We start from the raw sequence: 24422 nt of genomic DNA on the forward strand, positions 1-24422 counted from the left end.
GGTTTATTTGAACAGTGAGAGACAGAATAATAACAAAAAAATCCAGAAAAACGCATGTCAAACTTTACAGTTGACACTATGCATTCGTCCGTCGGACTGCCAGATGGTGAAGCGTGATTCATCACTCCAGTGAACGCGTTTTCACTGCTCCAGAATCCAATGGCGGTGAGCTTTACACCACTCTAGCCGACGCTTGGCATTGAGCATGGTGATCTTAGGCTTGTGTGCAGCTGCTCTGCCCTGGAAACACATTTCATGAAGCTCCCGACGAACAGTTCTTGTGCTGACGTTGCTTCCAGAGGCAATTTGGAACTCGGTAGTGAGTATTGCAACTGAGGACAGACAATTTTTACGCGCTAAGTACTTCAGCACTTGGTGGTCATGTTCTGTGAGCTTGTGTGGCCTACCACTTCACGTCTGAGCCGTTGTTGCTCCTAGACGTTTCCACTTCACATTAACAGCACTTACAGTTGACTGGGAAGCTCTAGCAGGGCAGAAATTTCATTAACTGACTTGCTGGAAAGGTGGCATCCTATGACGGTGCAATGTTGAATGTTACTGAGCTCTTCAGTACTGGCCATTCTACTGCCAGTGTTTGTCTATGGAGATTGCATGGTTGTGTGCTCGATTTTATACACCTGTCAGCAACGGGTGTGGTTGAAATAGCCGAATCCACTAATTTGAATGGGTGTCCACATACTTTTGTATATATAGTGTAGTTGGGCTCTACACAGCTGTCAGTCTATGAAGGACCAAACCTGCAATAATTATAAATAAATTAACAAATATATGTAAACATATATAAATAAATTTATTAATAAATAAATTCACTCATAAATAAATAAATGAACAAGGAAATACAAAAATTCTGACAAAAAGAAATACATTTTTCTCTATATATCTGTATAAAATGATTTATCTAACTATAATCTAATTATTCACACTTTCATTCATTTATATTATTTATACATTTATTTATGTATTTCTTCCTCCAATATGATAATGAGGTTGGTGTCAATCAAACGTCTCCGGGTGGTAAACACAACATTGGTTGGTCAATGTCACAGAGCGTTGCTCGATTGCATTTTCTAGCCTCTGATGGTCCAAAATGACAAACAATCAAACTAGGTAGACAGTAGCCCAGTTCTTCTGGCAAGTAGCAGCAATCAGGTGAGCCGTAGTTTCACGGCTGTCAAAAGGATCGGACCAAAGTGCAGCGTGTATTTAGTTCCACATATTTATTTAATCATGTGAAACTAAGCAATACATCAATTTAACTGAAATCTACAAAAACAACAAACCGTGATGCAGAGGAGAAACAAACACTACTCACAAATATAATCACCCACAAAAACAGGTGGGACAAACATCAGCTTAAATATGACCTCCAATTAGAGACAACGACGACCAGCTGCCTCTAATTGGAGATCATACCAAACAAAACCAACAGAAATACAAAACTAGAAACTGAACATAGAAATACAAAACATAGACAAACACCCCCTGTCACACCCTGACCTACTCTACCATAGAAAATAACCACTTACTGTGGTCAGGATGTGACATGTAGCCTTAGACTTGGTAGTGCTGCTGAGTTAGGTTCAACGTTTCCAATGTTGCGTGACGGTTTGAACTGTACGACACGTTTTACGAAAATGGTGCGCATCGTTCTTTATCCTTTGAGGTATGTTTGCATCCCTTTTGGTGGGTGTGGCCTGATCAATATGGGTGTGGCCAAAATTTGTGCAGCACAACATAGACAATCGCCCTCTGGGTCACCATAATCACACAGTTTTTTCCAACTGGTTGTTCAGTACAGTGAGGTTTCCATTGAATTAAGCGTTGCAGGCAAATGCAATGGAGCAACACGCCGTGACATTGATCAACCAACGGTGTGTTTGATACCACCCACGTACATTTGATTGACACTCTTTCATTATCATAATTTAGATGGGATTAATTTATCTATTTATGTGTGCTTTTATGGATTTATTAATTTATTTCTAATTATGGCAGGTTTGGTCCTCCATATAAGTCAATCAGGCATTCAAATAGGCAGTGTAAAACATTTTGTTCCAGTTTTGTGGTACCTCCATAAACCATATTTTGTTCTGCTCTGAACAGTACAGGGTGATATTGTGGGGAGTTATCCCTATGCTATCAATCAATCACTGTAAAAAAAAAAAAACGCCTTTTTAATTTCACAGTGTTGGTGTACTTCCTCAATTTTTGTTGCATTCATTGATTAACATTCTCAGAGAGTACCCAACCTGTAAATCTGAAAATGACGATGATGGATTCTGACAGGCCATCATGGAAGGTTAAAATGAGAGGAGAGGGAAGTAATTATCTTTCTAAGGACAAAAGGACTGGATTCTTTAGAAGTCTTTACAGGTATGAGGGGACATGCCTTTATAATGATTTTCAACTTAGCTGTAACATCATTATATTACTCTGAAAAATCAAACATTTGAATTTTAAATTTCAAGAATTGTACATTTTGGATAGGATATATAGGATAAGATAGGATAGAATAAGATGGAATAGATAGTATGGGATAGATAGGATGGGATAGATAGGATAGATAGGATGGGATAGGATAGATAGGATGGGATAGGATAGATAGGATAGGATGGGATAGATAGGACAGGATAGATAGGATGGGATAGATAGGATGGGATAGGATATAATAGGATGGGATAGATAGGATAGGATAGATAGGATGGGATAGGATAGATAGGATAGATAGGATAGATAGGATGGGATAGAATAGGATGGGATAGATAGGATGGGATAGATAGGATAGGATAGATAGGATGGGATAGGATAGATAGGATAGATAGGATAGATAGGATGGGATAGAATAGGATGGGATAGATAGGATGGGATAGGATAGATAGGAAAGATAGGATTAGATAGGATGGGATAGGATAGATAGGATAGATAGGATAGGATAGATAGGATGGGATAGAATAGGATGGGATAGATAGGATGGGATAGATAGGATGGGATAGATAGGATGGGATAGATAGGATGGGATATGATAGGATAGGATAGATAGAATAGAATGGGATGGGATAGATAGGATAGGATAGATAGGATGGGATAGATAGGATGGGATGGGATAGATAGGATGGGATAGGATAGGATAGATAGGACAGGATGGGATAGGATGGGATAGGATGGGATAGGATAGATAGTATAGGATAGATAGGATAGATAGGATAGGATAGATAGGATGGGATAGATAGGATAGGATAGGATAGATAGGATAGGATGGGATAGATAGGATGGGATAAGATAGGATAGATAGGATGGGATAGATAGGATAGGATAGGATGGGATAGATAGGATGGGATGGGATAGGATAGGATGGGATAGGATAGGATAGATAGGATGGGATAGATAGGATAGGATATAATAGGATGGGATAGATAGGATGGGATAGATAGGATGGGATAGATAGGATAGGAAAGATAGGATGGGATGGGATAGATAGGATAGATAGGATGGGATAGATAGGATAGGATAGATAGGATAGGATGGGATAGATAGGATGGGATGGGATGGGATAGATGGGATAGATGGGATAGATAGGATGGGATAAGATAGGATAGGATAAGATAGGTTAGATAGGATAGGATATATAGGATGGGATAGATAGGATGGGATAGGATGGGATAGGATAGATAGGATAGATAGGATAGATAGGATAGGATAGATAGGATAGGATAGGATGGGATAGATAGGATGGGATAGGATAGGATAGATAGGATAGGATAGGATAGATGGGATAGGATAGGATAGATGGGATAGGATGGGATAGATAGGATGGGATAGATAGGATAGGATAGATAGGATGGGATGGGATAGGATGGGATAGGATAGATGGGATAGATAGGATGGGATAAGATAGGATGGGATAAGATAGGTTAGATAGGATATGATAGATAGGATGGGATAGGATGGGATAGGATAGGATAGGATAGGATAGGATAGGATGGGATAGATAGGATAGGATAGATAGGATAGATAGGATGGGATAGATAGGATGGGATAGATAGGATGGGATAGATGGGATGGGATGGGATAGATAGGATAGGATAGGATAGATAGGATAGGATAGGATAGGATGGGATAGATAGGATAAGATAGGATAGGATAAGATAGGATAGATAGGATGGGATAGATAGGATGGGATAGGATGGGATAGGATAGATAGGATAGATAGGATGGGATAGATAGGATAGGATAGGATAGGATGGGATGGGATGGGATAGGATAGATAGGATGGGATAGATAGGATAGGATAGGATAGATAGGATGGATAGGATGGGATGGGATAGATAGGATGGGATAGGATGGGATGGGATAGATAGGATGGGATAGATAGGATAGGATAGGATGGGATGGGATAGATAGGATAGGATAGGATAGATAGGATGGGATAGATAGGATGGGATAAGATAGGATATGATAGATAGGATAGATAGGATGGGATAGATAGGATGGGATAGATAGGATGGGATAGGATGGGATAGGATGGGATAGGATAGATAGGATGGGATAGATAGGATAGATAGGATAAGATAGGTTAGATAGGATATGATAGATAGGATGGGATAGATAGGATGGGATAGATGGGATGGGATGGGATGGGATAGATAGGATAGGATAGGATAGATAGGATAGGATAGGATGGGATAGATAGGATAAGATAGGATAGGATAAGATAGGTTAGATAGGATGGGATAGATAGGATGGGATAGGATGGGATAGGATAGATAGGATAGATAGGATGGGATAGATAGGATAGGATAGGATAGGATGGGATGGGATGGGATAGGATAGGATAGATAGGATAGGATGGGATAGATAGGATGGGATAGATAGGATAGGATAGGATAGATAGGATAGGATAGGATAGGATAGATAGGATGGGATAGGATGGGATGGGATAGATAGGATGGGATAGATAGGATAGGATAGGATGGGATGGGATAGATAGGATGGGATAAGATAGGATAGGATAGGTTAGATAGGATATGATAGATAGGATAGGATAGATAGGATGGGATAGATAGGATGGGATAGATAGGATGGGATAGGATGGGATAGGATAGGTTAGATAGGATATGATAGATAGGATAGGATAGATAGGATGGGATAGATAGGATGGGATAGATAGGATGGGATAGGATGGGATAGGATGGGATAGGATAGATAGGATGGGATAGATAGGATAGATAGGTTAGATAGGATAGGATATATAGGATGGGATAGATAGGATAGGATATATAGGATGGGATAGATAGGATGGGATAGGATGGGATAGATAGGACAGATAGGTTAGGATGGGATAGGTTAGGATAGGATGGGACAGATAGATAGTTTCGGATAGGATGGGATGTACTTGAATGTCATTGAGGGTGACATACAGTAGATTTTACACACAGTACTGCTGTATATAAAATAAACACCTTACATTAGACATTCAACAAAATAAAGTTCAAAACAATTTTACAGGTGTTTTGCTTTTACTACAAGCTAACAATGTCCTTTGTGCTGGGTAAGTCAACTTTATTCCAATGTCTATTGTGCTGGGTGTAATGGTCCTGTGTGTAGCTGGTGTAGAGAGTCAGGCGCCGGACAGTAGATATGAGTAATCAACGTACTTTTACTCAAAAAGACAAATTTACAAAGTAACATCACGAGCCCACAAAGACGGACCGAATTACAATAAACAATCACTCACAAAGACAACACGGGGAACAGAGGGTTAAATAATGAACAAGTAATTGGTTGAGTGAAGCCAGGTGTGTAAGATAAAGACAGAACAAATGGAAAATGAAAAGTGGATCGGCGATGGCTAGAAAGCCGGTGACGTCGACACGTCGACCGCCACCCGAACAAGGAGAGGGACCGACTTCGGTGAAGTCACCTTTATCCCAATGTCCTTTGTGCTGGGTAAGTCATCTTTATCCCAGTGTCCTTTGTGCTGGGTAAGTCATCTTTATCCCAGTGTCCTTTGTGCTGGGTAAGTCATCTTTATCCCAATGTCCTTTGTGCTGGGTAAGTCATCTTTATCCCAGTGTCCTTTGTGCTGGGTAAGTCATCTTTATCCCAGTGTCCTTTGTGCTGGGTAAGTCATCTTTATCCCAATGTCCTTTGTGCTGGGTAAGTCAAAACCTCTCAGTTGGGGGTTGTCATGCCTCTATTGTATCTGTGTCGGAGAATACTAGGATGTAGTATGTTATATTTACTGATGAACACCTGGGAGACCAGGTAAACTGCAGGTTTGTCAAAGTTACCTGTTGTAATATAGCCCCTCATTATGATATTAAGTATCACAGTACCCTTTGTTATTGTAGAAGTCACATAGACCTGCTCACAGGATTGTTGTTGTAGAAGCAGCAGAGAACTGCTCACAGGATTGTTACTGTAGAAGTCACATTCTGCTGAATAACAGCCGTGATAATGATGCATGACTTTTACTGAAGCCTGGTACCATCGATATGACGGAGCACAGTGCCCTCTAGTGGTTTTCTATGGTGTCACTTGGATGGTCTAAGGTAGGACTTCGATATTCACCCGACATTCGTACCTTCAAACTTCAATAGCTCACAAACTATTTGAGCGACAGACCACAGGTTAGACTCTTTATGAAGGAAAAATAAAAGGTGTTCAAAGTTGCACAGAGTTTATTTTCTGAGCAAATGTGTAACGTAGGATGTGAAATCTGAAACCACTTGAAGCTGGCATGTCCCTCCTACCATTTAATTCGCTCTTCCGCCTGTCCATCAACTCCTGGCTGAACCCTACGTCACAGTCACTGACAAAGCACATGCCTGTGATCGTTACGTCGTTAGCGCAGCAGGAGAGAGTTGTTTCATCACTATAGCACAATTTATAGCTCCAACACTAAACATACAAATCCATTTTTTGGCAGAAAGGGGAGATTTTTAACTTTTTGTTGTTTTTGAGTATGCAACTTTTCTAGCTATTGTTTATGGCCCTCTCATAATAAATAATTACTTTCAGAGATTAAGTAGCTTACATTTACATTTTGCCAAGATAATCCAACCATTTGACAGGTGTGGCACATCAAGAAGCTGATTAAACAGCATGATCATTACACAGGTGCACCTTGTGCTGGGGACACTAAAATGCCACTCTAAAATGTGCAGTTTTTGTCACACAACACAATGCCACAGATGTCTCAAGTTTGGAGGGAGCGAGCAATTGGCATACTGACTGCAGGAATGTCCACCAGAGCTGTTGATAGAGAATTGGTTAATTTCTGCCTCCAACATCGTTTTAGAGAATTTGGCAGTACGTCCAACCGGCCTCACAACCGCAGACCACGTGTAACCACGTCAGCTCAGGACCTCCACATCCGGCTTCTTTACCTGCGAGATTGCCTGGGACCAGCCTACCGGATAGCTGATGAAACTGTAGGTTTGAACAACGGAATAATTTCTGCACAAACTGTCAAAAACCGTCTCACGGAATCTCATCTACATCCTCGTCGTCCTCACCTGGGTCTTGACCAGACTACAGTTTGGCTTACAAAGCATTTCCAGCACCAATGCCAAATCCCACTGCGGAACCGTGGCTTGAGACACCGGTCTGAGCCGCCGCATCTCCAATAGGAAACATTTCAAGAATGGAAAGACAGACACTCATGACAAGCAGAAATCGCTGAGGCGCACACCTTATTATTGGCCTGTAAACATTACTTGTCAAATAGAAACTGCAGGAACGAGAGAATACTCTCTACCTGGCAGAACACAGGGTCAACATTCTCTGTGACGTACAATTGTGCGAACAACGGCCCATTTACCGTGCTAACAACGTTCCATTTACCGCGCTAACAACGGCCCATTTACCGCGCTAACAACGTTCCATTTACCGTGCTAACAACGGCCCATTTACCGCGCTAACAACGTTCCATTTACCGCGCTAACAACGTTCCATTTACCGCGCTAACAACGTTCCATTTACCGCGCTGACAACGTTCCATTTACCGCGCTGACAACGGCCCATTTACCGTGCTAACAACGTTCCATTTACCGTGCTAACAACGTTCCATTTACCATGCTAACAACGTTCCATTTACCGCGCTAACAACGTTCCATTTACTGACATAAGTCCTGGATGTTCGGATAACAGTAAAGAAATGAAAACAATCAAGCAACCCAAAATATCCCACGTTTACATATGAAGCTTAAGAAACAAGGTTCATGAAATCAGTAAATTGCTAGTAACAGATGACATTCATGATCTGACTATCTCTGAAACGAACTTAGATATTGAGTTTGATACAGTGGTAGAAATACAAGGTTATAACATTTACAGAAAATGTTAAATAGTGTTGAAGTAATATGGCTACAGGTTCACCTGCCTCACCTAAAGCCCATTCTGGTGGGAAGCTGCTATAGACCACCAAGTGCTAACAATCAGTATCTGGATAACGTGTGTGAAATGCTTGATAATGTCTGCGATATCAATAGAGGTATATTTTCTGGGTGATTTTAAATATTGCCTGGCTTTCATCAAGCTGCCCACTCAATAAAAAGCTTCAAACTGTAACCAGTGCCTGCAACCTGGTTCAGGTTATCAGTCTACCTACCAGGGTAGTTACAAACAGCACAGGAATTAAATCATCAACATGTATTGATCACATATTTACTAATGCTGCAGAAATGTGCTTTAAAGCAGTATCCAGATCCATCAGATGTAGTGATCACAATATAGTAGCCATATCTAGGAAAACCAAAGGCTGGGCCTAATATTGTGTATAAGAGGTCATAGGAATCACGACAAAACGTATTGTATGTTTTTTTTTTGACGTAAAGAATATTTGTTGGTCCGGGGCGTGTAATGTGGAAGGACCACCAGAGGGCAGTCTGGGCTCACGGAGAGTAGCCCAACAAGGCATCTGAGACAAGGTAACCTGTTATGGCTGGGGGCAGTATTTTCACGGCTGGATAAAAAACGTACCCGATTTAATCTGGTTACTACTCCTGCCCAGTAACTAGAATATGCATATAATTATTGGCTTTGGATAGAAAACACTCCAAAGTTTCTAAAACTGTTTGAATGGTGTCTGTGAGTATAACAGAACTCAAATGGCAGGTCAAAACCTGAGAGATTCCTTTACAGGAAGTGGCCTGTCTGACCATTTATTGGCTTTCTTTGACATCTCATTCCATTACAAAGGATCTCTGCGGTAACGTGACACTTCCCACGGCTCCAATAGGCTCTCAGAGCCCGGGAAAAACCTGAATGTCGTCATTCCAGCCCCAGGCTGAAACACATTATCGCCTTTCTCAAGTGGCCGATCAAGGGACTGTGGGCTTAGACGCGTGCACTGGCCGCCCCCGTCTTTGTGATTTTTCCTCTGTTTACCGAAAAGGAGATTCCCGGTCTGAATATTATCGCTTTTTTACGAGATAAATTGCATAAAAATTGATTTTAAACAGCGGTTGACATGCTTCGAAGTACGGTAATGGAATATTTAGAATTCTTTTGTCACGAATTGCGCCATGCGTGCGACCCTTCTTTACCATTTCAGATAGTGTCTGGGACGCACGAACAAAACGCCACTATTCGGATATAACGATGGATTATTTTGGACCAAACCAACATTTGTTATTGAAGTAGCAGTCCTGGGAGTGCATTCTGACGAAGACAACAAAAGGTAATCAAACTTTTATAATAGTAAATCTGATTTTGGTGAAGGCTAAACTTGCCGGGTGTCTAAATAGCTAGCCCGTGATGGCTGGGCTATGTACTTAGAATATTGCAAAATGTGCTTTCACCAAAAAGCTATTTTAAAATCGGACATATCGAGTGCATAGAGGAGTTCTGTATCTATAATTCTTAAAATAATTGTTATGCTTTTTGTGAACGTTTATCGTGAGTAATTTAGTAAATTGTTAGCAAATTCCCCGGAAGTTTGCGGGGGCTATGCTAGTTCTGAACGTCACATGCTAATGTAAAAAGCTGTTTTTTGATGTAAATATGAACTTGATTGAACAAAACATGCATGTATTGTGTAACATAATGTCCTAGGTGTGTCATCTGATGAAGATCATCAAAGGTTAGTGCTGCATTTAGCTGTCTTCTGGGTTTTTGTGACATTATATGCTAGCTTGAAAAATGGGTGTCTGATTATTTCTGGCTGGGTACCTCTGCTGACATAATCTAATGTTTTTCTTTCGCTGTAAAGCCTTTTTGAAATAGGACAGTGTGGTTAGATAAAGGAGAGTCTTGTCTTTAAAATGCCTGTGAAATAGTCATATGTTTGAAAAATTGAAGTTTTTGTATTTTTGAGGAATTTGTAATTCGCGCCACGCCTATCATTGGATATTGGAGCAGGTGTTCAGAGAGAGAGAGAGAGAGAGAGAGAGAGAGAGAGAGAGAGAGAGAGAGAGAGAGAGAGAGAGAGAGAGAGAGAGAGAGAGAGAGAGAGAGAGAGAGAGAGAGAGAGAGAGGAGAGAGAGAGAGAGAGAGAGAGAGAGAGAGAGAGAGAGAGAGAGAGAGAGAGAGAGAGAGAGAGAGAGAGAGACGAGAGAGAGAGAGAGAGAGAGAGAGAGAGAGAGAGAGAGAGAGAGAGAGAGAGAGAGAGAGAGAGAGAGAGAGAGAGAGAGAATAAATATCGTCCTGTGTCATTTAAAGAAGATGTATATTGTTCCTTGGGAGATTCTCATTGACTGTGTTGGAGTGTTTGAATTGTCAGAAATCTCTCAATAGAGAACTGGGTTCAATCAAGAAAACCTAATTGAGAAATCATGTGACTAAACTTAATAAAAAGAAGAAGAAGAAGAAACTACACTATGAAACCAAGATAAATTAAATAAAGAATGATCGTAAAAAGCGTTTGGAGCACCACTTAAATGAAATTCTGGGGAAAAAAGGCAAACTCAGCTCCATCACAAAACCAACTGATACCAACAACTTTAATGATTTTTTTTTTTTATTGGCAAGATTGGCAGCAACAAACGCTGTTATGTTACAAGCAATGTAATTTAAATTCCGTAAAGTGGAAGAGGTGAAACAGTGATTGTTGTCTATCAACAATGACAAGCCACCGAGTTCTGACAACTTGGATGGAAAATTACTGAGGATAATAGCGGACGATATTGCCTCTCCTATTTGCCACATCTTCAATCTAAGCCTACTAGAAAGCGTGTTGCCCTCAGGCCTGGAGGGAAGCTAAAGTCCAACGTGGCGTTGGTGGATGGAGCGAGACATGATGTGCTCAATTGGATTCAGGTCTGGGGAACGGGAAGGTCAGTCCATAGCATCAATGCCTTCCTCTTGCAGGAACTGCTGACACACTCCAGCCACATGAGGTCTAGCATTGTCTTGCATTAGGAGGAACCCAGAGCCAACCGCACCAGCATATGGTCTCACAAGGGGTCTGAGGATCTCATCTCGGTACCTAATGGCAGTCAGGCTACCTGTGGCGAGCACATGGAGGGCTGTGCGGCCCCCCCAAAGAAATGCCACCCCACACCATGACTGACCCACCGCCAAACCGGTCATGCTGGAGGATGTTGCAGGCAGCAGAACGTTCTCCACGGCGTCTCCAGACTCTGTCACGTCTGTCACATGTGCTCAGTGTGAACCTGCTTTCATCTGTGAAGAGCACAGGGCGCCAGTGGCGAATTTGCCAATCTTGGTGTTCTCTGGCAAATGCCAAACGTCCTGCACGGTGTTGGGCTGTAAGCACAACCCCCACCTGTGGACGTCGGGCCCTCATACCACCCTCATGGAGTCTGTTTCTGACTGTTTGAGCAGACACATGCACATTTGTGGCCTGCTGGAGGTCATTTTGCAGGGCTCTGGCAGTGCTTCTCCTGCTCCTCCTTGCACAAAGGCGGAGGTAGCGGTCCTGCTGCTGGGTTGTTGCCCTCCTACGGCCTCCTCCTACGGCCTCCTCCACGTCTCCTGATGTACTGGCCTGTCTCCTGGTAGCGCCTCCATGCTCTGGACACTACGCTGACAGACACAGCAAACGTTCTTGCCACAGCTCGCATTGATGTGCCATCCTGGATGAGCTGCACTACCTGAGCCACTTGTGTGGGTTGTAGACTCCATCTCATGCTACCACTAGAGTGAAGGCACCGCCAGCATTCAAAAGTGACCAAAACATCAGCCAGGAAGCATAGGAACTGAGAAGTGGTCTGTGGTCACCACCTGCAGAACCACTCCTTTATTGGGGGTGTCTTGCTAATTGCCTAGAATTTCCACCTCTTGTCTATTCCATTTGCACAACAGCATGTGAAATGTATTGTCAATCAGTGTTCCTTCCTAAGTGGACAGTTTGATTTCACAGAAGTGTGATTGACTTGGAGTTACATTGTGTTGTTTAAGTGTTCCCTTTATTTTTTTGAGCAGTGTATATATAATTTTAACCATATTAATGAAATTGGAGCCAAGTCTCATATGCGCCATAATACAGACCAGAGATGTGACCCTTCTAGTCTATCAAAAGCTTTTTTTGCATGGAGAGGTAATACAGGCCAAGGAGCTGTAGTTTCAGATGAACCGTCTGAGATATGGGATAGTCCACATGGGTTATTTTTAAACAAACCCCGCTTTGGACCGTGTGGATTTGGGTAAGTCTCAAGACGGAACGACAACAGATTGGAAAACAATTTAACATCTGTTTTTATCAAAAGATATGGGGGAACACTGGGTGGCATCCTTACCTTAAAAAAATAAATAAAAAAGATTAATTAGTGCTGTGTTCAAATCTCTCCCAAATGAACCTTTGTGAACGGCTGTAATAATAATTTCCAGAAATAGCGGACGTAACTGATTCTAAAATGTTTAAATAGACCTCAGGAGGAATATTTTCCCCATCAAGGTGACTTGCCTTTATTCATGATGTAGTGTCTTATTACGAATTGATATAATAAGAAAGACTCTGAATACAAGGAAGTGAACTGGAGCTTCACGTTTACTGAAGCTAGTTCGTCCAATAATAACAGCGTGACACTGCACGTGACCAAGGGCGCTCCGTTCTTAAAGGGGACATCAGTAATTAACAGAACATAAAATTCCTTCTCTTTATACAATCAGAGTTACTTTTTATCAAACTACAACCTCAAACATTTCCCAGAACTTGTTGTAGTTATTTTGCATCTTTTGATTTGAACTTGAACTGTCTTTAGTTTTTTGATTGTGTTTTATAAGTCCAGTATGTCTGGTGGACGGTGTCATCGTTCCTGAGTAGCGTCTTGTATTGTCTGGAGGCTCCTGCACATCCTCAGTGTGTGCTTGTTCCATTATAGCTTCTGCTATAGCATCACCATCTACACATGAGCCACTCTATAGTCTGAGCTGAGGTGGAAGAGTCAGTGATCGCTGATCCAGACCGGGCCACCAGAAGTGGCTCCTCGCTGGTCCAGACCGAACCACCAGAAGTGGCTCCTCGCTGGTCCAGACCGAACCACCAGAAGTGGCTCCTCGCTGGTCCAGACCGAACCACCAGAAGTGGCTCCTCGCTGGTCCAGACCGAACCACCAGATGTAACTCCTCGCCAGCAGCTTCATTTTGACAATTCCAACATGCCCTTCATGTAGTTGCTGCAAAACCTAATGTTGTCATTTCTGGGGTATCATGACTCTCATTCCCCACATCAAACATCCTTGGTACATTGTCATTTTTGTTTTCTCAGCTCCTTTCTGCCTGTAGCTGGCCATCCTGACATGGTGTAGGTGTATACTTTTGACAAGGTCACATCTTTCCTTGTCTCCCATTTGATAACTGTGTTTGTGGCAAGTAGTGCCTCTAGCTGAGAGGTATGGAAAATGTCCACTGCATCCACACTCCTTTGTCTTTCTCTTGAACAGGGCAGTCTGGATTATTCATCTGGCTTAAACTCAATGTCACGCATATGACCAGCAAGGAACTAGGTGTATCGCTGTAACCTGGCCCGCTTTCATTGCCAGTATGCCTTTCTTTGAACTGAAAATGGAAAGGAACGGCTGGTGATTCGTAACCGGTGTGAAACGCTTTCCATTTAGGTATGCGTGGAATTTATTGACGCCTCACACTATCGCCGGTGCTTCTTTGTAAATTTGTGAGTAAGTACTTCTCTGCATTATTCAATGTCTGTGACTCAAAGGCCACTGGCCTCTCTGACTCATCTTTCAGTGTGTGTGAAAGGACAGCCCCTAAGCCATAAGGGGACACATCACAAGTTCACTGGCAGTTCAGAACGCATCAGGACCTGTTCAGCAGTGATGAGCCGTTTTGCCTCAAGAAATGTATTTCCACACTGTGTTCTGTCCACCTCCATGTCCTATTCTTTTCCAGGAGCTGATCGAGAGGCTAGAGTGCTGATGAACGGTTTGGGAGGAATCTTCTGTCGTCATTGAGCGATAACAAGAGAGTTGGTCAGAGTCAACACGCTCAAGTGTTTTGGAAAGAAAAGAAAGAAAGGGTCTATAGTTTTTGACGTCAGATGAGTCGAGTCTTGGTTTCTTGAGGAAGGGAGCGTCTCAGGACATGTTGAAGGCAGAGGGGACGCAGCCAGTGGTCAGGGGTGAGTTGATGAGGGAAGTGAGAAGGTCTACAGAGATGATATGGGGAAGGGAAGAGGGGATGGTGGTCGAGAAGGCAGGTTGTCGGGTGGTCGGACCTCACTAGTCGCAGAATTTCATCAGGAGAGAGAGAGGAGAGAAAGAGGTCAAGGCGTAGGGTAGTTCTGTGTGAGTGAGACCAGTGGACTCAATAGGTTGAGTGAATGAGGAGCGGATGTCGTCATACTTCTTTTCAGAGTGGTTGACAAAGTCGTCTAGGGGAGGGGGTTGAAACGTTTTCTTAGAGTTAGAGGCTTGACATTTAGAATGATAGAAAGTGGCTTTAGCAGCGAATACAGAGGAAGAGAAGGCTCAGCTTCCCGTAGCCGTGTTCTGTAAGCTTGCAATGATTTACTCAGCAGGAGGGGAGGGCCGAGCTGGCCGGGAGCAAAGGGGACAGTGCAAATCAGAGGATGCGGAAAGGGAGGAACGCAGGGTCAAAGAGGCAGAATCAAGAGACAGGAGGGAGAAGGAATTAGCAGAAGGGAGAGATGATAGAAGAGGAGAGAGTAGTGGTTAGAGAGAGAGACCATCTGGGTAGGGGCTGAGTGGTTAGAGAGAGAGAGAGAGAGAGAGAGAGAGAGAGAGAGAGAGAGAGAGAGAGAGAGGAGAGAGAGAGAGAGAGAGAGAGAGAGAGAGAGAGAGAGAGACTCTTGGACTATGAGAGAAAACGTAGTCAGATGAAAAAGCAGCGTTCTCTGGGGTGATCCATGTCTCCGTCAGGACCAAAACAAAGTCAAGGGCCTGAAGAGTAGCATAGGCTGAGATGAACCCTGCTTTCTTGACTGCAGATCAGCAGTTCCAAACACTGCCAGAGACCTGGAATTCCACATGAGTTGTGCATGCAGGGTACACTAAATGAAAAGGGTTGCAGCCAAGTGGTAGGGAGCATCTGTAAAGCCTACAGGGAAAGGTGCGAACAGCTATAGGAAACACACACAGTTGCCAAAGCTACAAAAATATTGAAAATTAGATCATCAGAAAATAACTAGGTAAGATTCTCAACTGAGAGAGTGGCGTTAAGCCATCCGTCTTTCCTACGCAGAACAACTACGCAGAACCGTTTTTTGTTTTTTGCGACCGTCCTTAGTTTTGTGACAAAACCGCCACCGACACGACCGCCGCTTACAGCGGTCGCTGAGAAACCAGGGGAGACTGAAGTACTAAGGAGAGTAGAAACCACTCCACCCTCCAATACAGCCACTGATTACCAAAACAAGCCACACATTTCCCCGCCCCTTAATCCTGGTTGGTATCAACAACTATCTGCAAATGATGAGCAGTCATCAGTTCACAAATAGGCCACGAGGGAAAGCAGGCAGCACTTACAGTAGATGGACCTAGCTAGCAAAAAGACAGTACTAGACCACAACAGATAAAGACAACACGATGATACTTATCACTCCTGGAGATATCAGAGGTCCTCTAGCTATAGAATCACTCCTGGAGATATCAGGAGTCCTCTAGCTATAGAATCACTCCTGGAGATATCAGGAGTCCTCTAGAATCACTCCTGGAGATATCAGGAGTCCTCTAGCTCTAGAATGAATCACACAAGAGCAGCACATAACCATAAAATAATACCAATGTTATTTAATCATTTAAGGTTTATCTATTTCCCTAACTGTCTGTCTGTATCCTGTCCCCTGCAGTGCAAAGTTGTGTGAGGACAATCTGCGCTACTCTGCCTACAACTGTGTAGCCATTTGACACAGACATGAGTCCCTGGGAGGAGTGACCATGTCCCCTTACCAACCTCCAGCCATTCTCAGAAAATACTACTTGTGAATTTGGGAGCAAGGAGTTTGTGTGCATTCACGTGCTTTGAACACGTCGAGAACGCCGATTGGCTAATGTTCTGAACGCAGCATCCCTAACTGTAGCTGCTGCCTATGATCATGCTTACCATATCTACACAGTTGACAAGCTATTACAGCTGTACTGTACATAATAAACTCATGTGATTAAATGTAATATACATTACTTCTGGTATGTCTCTTCATAATAAGGGGAATATTCAAATGAATGAACAACAAAAAAACGTGTTTGAGATGTTATGTTTTCTTGAATCTGAAGAGGGCAGGTTAGTGTTATAGAAATGTAAGTATTTCTTAGAATAGCAAGAATAGTCTAATAGCCAAACCTTTTCACAAAGTGACTGTTTAGACAGACAGATTCTGATATTTTTAACACTGAATGGGGTAACCGGTCAGCTCTGGGTAAAAAAAAAAATCTGATGTAAAATTATCTGATGTGATTGGTCAAAAGGCCAATTAGAAAAATAATGAGAATTTGGCTGCCTTGACAACGAATGAGTCATGTAGTACCATGGCAGGTAGCCTAGCGGTTAGAGAGGAAGGTAGCCTAGTGGTTAGAGGCAGGTAGCCTAGTGGTTAGAGAGGAAGGTAGCCTAGTGGTTAGAGAGGCAGGTAGCCTAGTGGTTAGAGGCAGGTAGCCTAGTGGTTAGAGGCAGGTAGCCTAGTGGTTAGAGAGAAAGGTAGCCTAGTGGTTAGAGAGGTAGGTAGCCTAGTGGTTAGAGAGGCAGGTAGCCTAGTGGTTAGAGGCAGGTAGCCTAGTGGTTAGAGAGGAAGGTAGCCTAGCGGTTAGAGGCAGGTAGCCTAGCGGTTAGAGAGGCAGGTAGCCTAGTGGTTAGAGGCAGGTAGCCTAGTGGTTAGAGAGGAAGGTAGCCTAGTGGTTAGAGAGGTAAGTAGCCTAGTGGTTAGAGAGGCAGGTAGCCTAGTGGTTAGAGGCAGGTAGCCTAGTGGTTAGAGAGGAAGGTAGCCTAGCGGTTAGAGGCAGGTAGCCTAGCGGTTAGAGAGGCAGGTAGCCTGGTGGTTAGAGAGGCAGGTAGCCTAGTGGTTAGAGAGGAAGGTAGCCTAGTGGTTAGAGAGGCAGGTAGCCTAGTGGTTAGAGAGGCAGGTAGCCTAGTGGTTAGAGAGGCAGGTAGCCTAGTGGTTAGAGAGGCAGGTAGCCTAGTGGTTAGAGAGGCAGGTAGCCTGGTGGTTAGAGAGGCAGTTAGCCTGGTGGTTAGAGAGGCAGTTAGCCTGGTGGTTAGAGAGGCAGGTAGCCTAGTGGTTAGAGAGGCAGGTAGCCTAGTGGTTAGAGAGGCAGGTAGCCTAGTGGTTAGAGAGGCAGGTAGCCTAGTGGTTAGAGGCAGGTAGCCTAGTGGTTAGAGAGGCAGTTAGCCTGGTGGTTAGAGAGGCAGGTAGCCTGGTGGTTAGAGAGGCAGGTAGCCTGGTGGTTAGAGAGGCAGGTAGCCTAGTGGTTAGAGGCAGGTAGCCTAGTGGTTAGAGAGGCAGGTAGCCTAGTGGTTAGAGGCAGGTGGCCTAGTGGTTAGAGGCAGGTGGCCTAGCGGTTAGAGACGCGGTAGCCTAGTGGTTAGAGGCAGGTAGTCTAGTGGTTAGAGGCAGGTAGTCTAGTGGTTAGAGGCAGGTAGCCTAGTGGTTAGAGGCAGGTAGCCTAGTGGCTAGAGAGGCAGGTAGCCTAGTGGTTAGAGGGGTGGCAAGTAGCCTAGTGGTTAGAGAGGCAGGTAGCCTAGTGGTTAGAGGCAGGTGGTCTCGTGGTTAGAGGCAGGTAGCCTAGTGGTTAGAGGGGTGGCAGGTAGCCTAGTGGTTAGAGAGGCAGGTGGTCTAGTGGTTAGAGGCAGGTGGCCTAGTGGTTAGAGCGTTGGGCCAGTAACTGGAAGTAACCCACTGTTCCTAGGCCGTCATTGAAAATAAGAATTTGTTCTTAAAACCTCTTACATCTAGACGTTCCGCTAGCGGAACACCTGCTCCAATATCCAATGATAGGCGTGGCGCGAAATACAAACTCCTCTAAAATACAAAAACTTCAATTTTTCAAACATATGACTATTTCACAGCATTTTAAAGATAAGACTCTCCTTTATCTAACCACACTGTCCGATTTCAAAAAGGCTTTACAACGAAAGCAAAACATTAGATTATGTCAGCAGAGTACCAAGCCAGAAATAATCAGACACCCATTTTTCAAGCTAGCATATAATGTCACAAAAACCCAGAAGACAGCTAAATGCAGCACTAACCTTTTATGATCTTCATCAGATGACAACCCTAGGACATTATGTTACACAATACATGCATGTTTTGTTCAATCAAGTTCATATTTATATTAAAAACCAGCTTTTTACATTAGCATGTGACGTTCAGAACTAGCATACCCCCCGCAAACTTCCGGGGAATTCGCTAACATTTTACTAAATTACTCACGATAAACGTTCACAAAAAGCATAACAATTATTTTAAGAATTATAGATACAGACCTCCTCTATGCACTCGATATGTCCGATTTTAAAATAGCTTTTTGGTGAAAGCACATTTTGCAATATTCTAAGTACATAGCCCAGGCATCACGGGCTAGCTATTTAGACACCCGGCAAGTTTAGCACTCACCAATATCAGCTTTACTATTATAAAAGTCACGCGCCTAAGCCCAGAGTCCCTTGATGGGCCACTTGAGAAAGGCGATAATGTGTTTCAGCCTGGGGCTGGGATGACGACATTCTCTTTTTTCCCGGGCTCTGAGCGCCCATGGAAGATGTAGGAAGTGTCACGTTAGAGCAGAGATCCTTAGTAAAAGATAGAGATGGAAAAGAAGTTCAAGAAATGGTCAGACAGGCCACTTCCTGTAAAGGAATCTCTCAGGTTTTGACCTGCCATTTGAGTTCTGTTATACTCACAGACACCATTCAAACAGTTTTAGAAACTTTAGGGTGTTTTCTATCCATATGTAATAAGTATATGCATATTCTAGTTACTGGGTAGGAGTGGTAACCAGATTAAATCGGGTATGTTTTTTATCCAGCCGTGAAAATACTGCCCCCTAGCCATAACTGACTTGCCCAGTTAAATAAAGGTTAAATAAAATTCACATAGCAATTTATGGGAGATATTTTGTTTGTTAAAAATAATGAGAAACGTTTCCCCTGCTTCCAAAATCCCATTTCAGCCACATGTCCGTTGAATCACAGCAGTAATAATTTTGGGGCATTCAAGTATATCCTGGGTGGTTTTACAGTCTGGTCATAAATACATGACGGAAGTTCAATTTCCAGGTTGTTGAACTGCATTTGAAGATATCCGAAGAAGAATTGCTCTTTTCTTTGTTTTACAATCTCGCGATATCTTGACACCGTCAAACTCCCCCCATGATCCTTTGCGTGTTCTCTTTCTACCCGGCGCGTTAGAATGGGTACGTGTTTTCATCTTCTGGTCGCTAAGAAAATCCTTGTCCATCTGTTGTTTTACATCAGGACTATATCTATAATGGTTTGTCATGTTAAAGTGTATTTTAATATAAAATGGTTATGTTTTTAAATTATACTGATAACCCATTTGATATATATATATTTTTTTAAGGATTTATTGTTAAACAATGTCTTGACATGTAACAAGATGGCGGCTCTCATGGGATAGTGTTCAGTTGACATGTAATTGAGCTTAATTTGTAACTATTTCTCGAATTGTACTCAGTCGCTTGTAATATTTACTGTTTCTAAGTCTAGTTTATCCCCTAAATGTTAATATACATTTCTGGGTTGCATGGTTTGGTAGAAATTTCGCTAGCAAAGTCCTCGTTGATAACTAGCTAGTGGTTTTGCAGTGGTTCGCTAGCGCTTGGCCTTCGGATGTCTGCCACGTTTTTAGCTCACTGAATTCATTACGTTGTATCGCGATTAAATCTGCATTGGTACGGAGTTTTTTTATTTTGTATATCTACTAGACTGCAGTGTATCTACTAAGCTAGGTAGTATGTCAGCTGTCTACCCTTTCTCCACGATGCTATGCTAACGTTTGCTAATGGCTACTCACAGCCATGCTAGCGTAGGAGGGGAAACGTGTTAGCCATGTGTACTTGGCTGGCTAGTGGTACTGCAGCGGTTTCCTACCCCGGGGGGGACACCTAAGACCCCTGGGGATACTTGAGAAGACTTAAGACTGTAGGTCTACTGGTAAATTGCAATCTATTCGGAGTAGCTGTGTGCTTGAGTGAAAATGATGACAATAAGGTTTCTGACATTACAGTGCGGATAAACACCTTGGAGAACTGACATTCAAAAGCACGTAAAAAGTTAACTGTTTTTTTCTTCTGTTGTGTTAATTCAGTAGTTTGCTCCTTTCTCACCAGTGTCTTGCCTCTTCGTTTCTGTGACCCAGGTATCTCTAGGGACAACTGGCATAAACGCCGCAAGACCGGCGGCAAACGGAAGCCCTACCACAAGAAGAGGAAGTATGAGCTGGGTCGTCCTCCCGCAAACACCAAGGTAAAAACCATACCGAATCACCTCTAGTGATTTTATAAGGGTGGACCGAGCTATAGTAACCTCAACATAGAGTTGATGCCTGTGATATCGGTGTGGGGAATGGGCACTAGTTCAACAGGAGTGTGGATGATTAGACACAGACCATAGGTAGGTCTGTTTTGACCGTTTTGGTTCAAAGTTTAGGACCTACCAATGACCCGGACTGTCATAGTTACACTGACACACCGATAATAAACAATAGGACATGTGTCAACTTGTTATCCCTTTCCATGTAAGTGCAATTTAATTCACTTTATTACGTATATTTGTTTTCTACTAAAAAACAAATGTTTCCCAATCTTTCCCCCCCCCCTTGTCCTAGATTGGACCCCGTCGTATTCACACGGTGAGGACCCGCGGCGGCAACAAGAAGTACCGTGCTCTGAGGGTCGACGTGGGTAACTTCTCCTGGGGCTCTGAGTGTAAGTCTCTCGTCACTCATGTTCTTTGTGGTAATCAGTTGGAGGGTAATAGTGATGTCTTTCTGTGAAGATATCCATGTCCAGTTCTGCTGCTGAATGCTTGTGACGATATTCGTGACTCTGAGAAAGACAAAAAGGCTAGATTTAGTCATTAAAACCAAACTGTTGAACTCTGATTTCACCCCATGCTACAGCCTGTTTCAGGTTTTTATGCTGAATGGTCGTTGTGTTCATTCTCCAGGCTACTCTTTCTTTTAATGTTTCATACCTATTCATTATTACCTTTCATAAATTCCTCTAGTAGTTTCACATCATTTTGCTATGCAGGCGGTATTGACGCTCAGCCTTTATTCTTCAGGCTGCACTCGTAAAACCAGGATCATCGACGTCGTGTACAACGCCTCTAACAACGAGTTGGTGAGAACCAAGACCTTGGTGAAGAACTGCATCGTTCTCGTCGACAGCCTGCCTTACAGGCAGTGGTATGAGGCCCACTTCGCCACTCCTCTGGGACGCAAGAAGGGAGCCAAGCTTGTACGTCCTGAAAGACTGTCCCAAATGGCTCCTATGTGTTTCCTTACATAGTGCACTACCTCCGGCAAGCCTTTATGCTGTTATGTACCAGTCAACAGATTGTGTCCCAAGTGGCTCCCTTTTTTTCCTCATACTCTCCTTTGCGTAAGGCAGACAACGGCCGAGGCCGCTGTGGCTTTTTTAACTTTAGATTTGTGTATTGTTAGATATTACCTCACTGTTGGAGCTAGGAACACAAGCCTTTCACTACACCTGCAATAACATCTGCTGAATATGTGTCCAATACAATGTGATTTGATTGTCCAGAGTCCTGTGAAACATTCATGTTTGTCCATAATTATTGATTAGAATCTCTGGTCTTCTATGAAGATAACTTTGTCCAGTTCTGCTACTGAGTGACTGATTGATTGATATTCGTGACTCTGAGAATGACCTTGGATTTATTACAATGCAAGAGAACTTAGTGACACTAAATGTTCTGTGGAATTGAATGTTCTGATATTACAGCTAAATTACTAGTGCTCTTACCATGGGGATGGCTACACTGGGCAGCTGCACTAGTCAATCACAGGTGTTTATATTGCAGCATTGTGTCCATTAATTGCCTAACATCAGTCTGTGTTTTTCCTGTTTTAGACTCCAGAGGAGGAGGAGGTGATCAACAAGAAGAGGTCGAAGAAGATTCAGAAGAAGTTTGACGAGCGTAAGAAGAACTGCAAGATCAGCGCTCTCCTGGAGGAACAGTTCATGCAGGGGAAACTCCTCGGTGAGTCTACAACCTCTGCTTCTACTGGTTAGCACTGCCGGCCCGGGAGACTCTTGGGGGGGCTCCGGGGCCCGGGACGGTTTTAGGATCTGTCCAAATCAGATATCTTATTAAAAGGCAACTGATCCTCTATCAGCACACCTACTCAGAGCTTTGTGTGTCCAGGCCTTAATTATAGCACTGCTCTTCAATCTGGGTCCTGGGACTAAGTATAGGCTTTGGTTCCAGACCATTAACTTCAGAGCTCGTGCTACTAGGTGACCTAATCTGTGACATGCTTATTAACACACACACAAGGGGATTTATTCATGGTTTTCACAACTGACTGATTGGCTGTGACGGTGTAGGGCTGGAACAAAAGCCTGCACTCCCTGCAGGTCTCTTGGGATTGGATTTTGGGGGGTGCATAGGAAGTGCAGGCTTAAGGTTTGTGTCCCAAATGGGAGACAAGCTGGTATGTACTAACACCTAATTGACCCAATTTGAATGAGTTCAATTGAGTGTTGGTGCTGGACTGGCTCACCGTGTGGGACTGCATTATGAGGTTCATGATAAAACATCTTAAAACCCAGTTCTGTTACTGGATCCTCGGTGATGCACCTTGGAACTTTTTCTGATGGGACTTTTGTTACTTGCTAGTTGGTGCGCTTGTCTTTGACTTGGTAATAATTGTACCTTTCTCTCCGTGTCTTGCCCCTTCTTCTTATCTCCCAACTTTATCTCCTAAACTCCTTTTCTCCATTAACTACCTTCCTTTTTTTCTCTCCCTATCTCCCAGCCTGCATTGCCTCCAAGCCCGGCCAGTGCGGCAGGGTGGATGGCTACGTGTTGGAAGGCAAGGAGCTGGAGTTTTACCTGAGGAAGATAAAGGCCAAGAAGGGCAAATAGATCCGCTGTTTCATACTACCACGTCAATAAAAACACAAATCCCACATCGCTGTCAACTTGTCTTTTTTTTATTTATTTTTTTCGTTTTTAGCTTTATGATCTTCTTGGGTGGTTGACTACTGTAGAGTATTTTTTACATTTTTAATTTTTTTTTAATTTAACTCAACTTACTCAGTATTGATTCCTGAACATGGTGGTTTAGTCTAGTTGCATTCTGAATTTGTTCAGCAGACTTGGCTAAAGCACATTCAGATGTGTGCCGTTTCTGGTTTCTGAAATGGTTGCCGTAGACGGTCTTCCATAGTGGTTAAATCAGGGTTGACAAGTCTAATCTTCCACTCAGGTTTCTTTTGAGTGTTTTTTAAATTTGTTGAATTTTTTTGCTGCCACCGCCGCATTGTCTAGTGCCAGGTCTACCATCTCCATGGCTCTCCTGTCTCATTCCAATGCCAAATCAATCTCCGCCACAGGCAGAAGGGCTGGCCACAACACTGGCCCCTCCCTTTCGATGGCAGAAGAACAATATTTACGGTTATTTCATTGAAATCTGTTTGAAATAAAGTGAAATGTTGATCTGATCGATTTTGTCTTTTCTTGGGGGGGGGGGGTTGAAGTTGATTTATTAAACTGACTTGGATGAGGTTTTCTAGTCGCCTCTTGCCTGAACTTTATCGTACCTTTTATGGTCTAAATGAAAGTTTACTGCATGGTTTTTTTTTGGGGGGGGGGATTAGTCTTTCACATATAGTCGTTCAGAAACGGAAACCTGTCCAGCCTTTTCCTAACATGTCGGTCTTGTTCCCGCTTACTGGTCTAGTTAGAATGCAGATACTCAGCCAACACGGTTCCAAAGGACTTTTCTCTGAGGTCTTTACCCCGGGTGGCGGGGT

General features: G+C 43.1%; 1 protein-coding gene and 2 non-coding genes across 3 annotated transcripts; all 3 read left to right on the forward strand.

Moving 5' to 3' along the window:
- The first annotated feature begins 19703 nt into the window (after window positions 1-19703).
- Window positions 19704-23576, forward strand: LOC106596289 (small ribosomal subunit protein eS8). Its single transcript, XM_014187600.3, has 6 exons — window positions 19704-19811; window positions 20777-20883; window positions 21245-21344; window positions 21703-21878; window positions 22515-22644; window positions 23423-23576. Exons 1-6 carry the CDS (start codon window positions 19808-19810, stop codon window positions 23530-23532), a joined length of 627 nt encoding a protein of 208 aa, XP_014043075.1. The 5' UTR covers window positions 19704-19807; the 3' UTR covers window positions 23533-23576.
- On the forward strand, window positions 21404-21472 carry LOC123741945 (small nucleolar RNA SNORD38). The gene has a single exon (XR_006769468.1). It is a non-coding gene; the product is annotated as a small nucleolar RNA SNORD38 (small nucleolar RNA).
- A 348-nt stretch (window positions 23577-23924) lies between the features above and the next one.
- On the forward strand, window positions 23925-24057 carry LOC123741962 (small nucleolar RNA SNORA35). Its single transcript, XR_006769485.1, has one exon. It is a non-coding gene; the product is annotated as a small nucleolar RNA SNORA35 (small nucleolar RNA).
- The last annotated feature ends 365 nt before the right edge of the window (window positions 24058-24422 follow it).

Source organism: Salmo salar, chromosome 03 (genome assembly GCF_965601325.2).
Source record: "Salmo salar chromosome 03, fSalSal1, whole genome shotgun sequence".
Taxonomy (NCBI): Eukaryota; Metazoa; Chordata; class Actinopteri; order Salmoniformes; family Salmonidae; genus Salmo; species Salmo salar.

Excerpts from the sequence above, each read along its gene's own strand:
- LOC106596289 (XM_014187600.3), top strand. Across the intron at positions 20,884-21,244 it reads GTCCTCCCGCAAACACCAAG|ATTGGACCCCGTCGTATTCA; the intron begins GTAAAAACCATA and ends CCCTTGTCCTAG. Across the intron at positions 21,879-22,514 it reads GCAAGAAGGGAGCCAAGCTT|ACTCCAGAGGAGGAGGAGGT; the intron begins GTACGTCCTGAA and ends TTCCTGTTTTAG.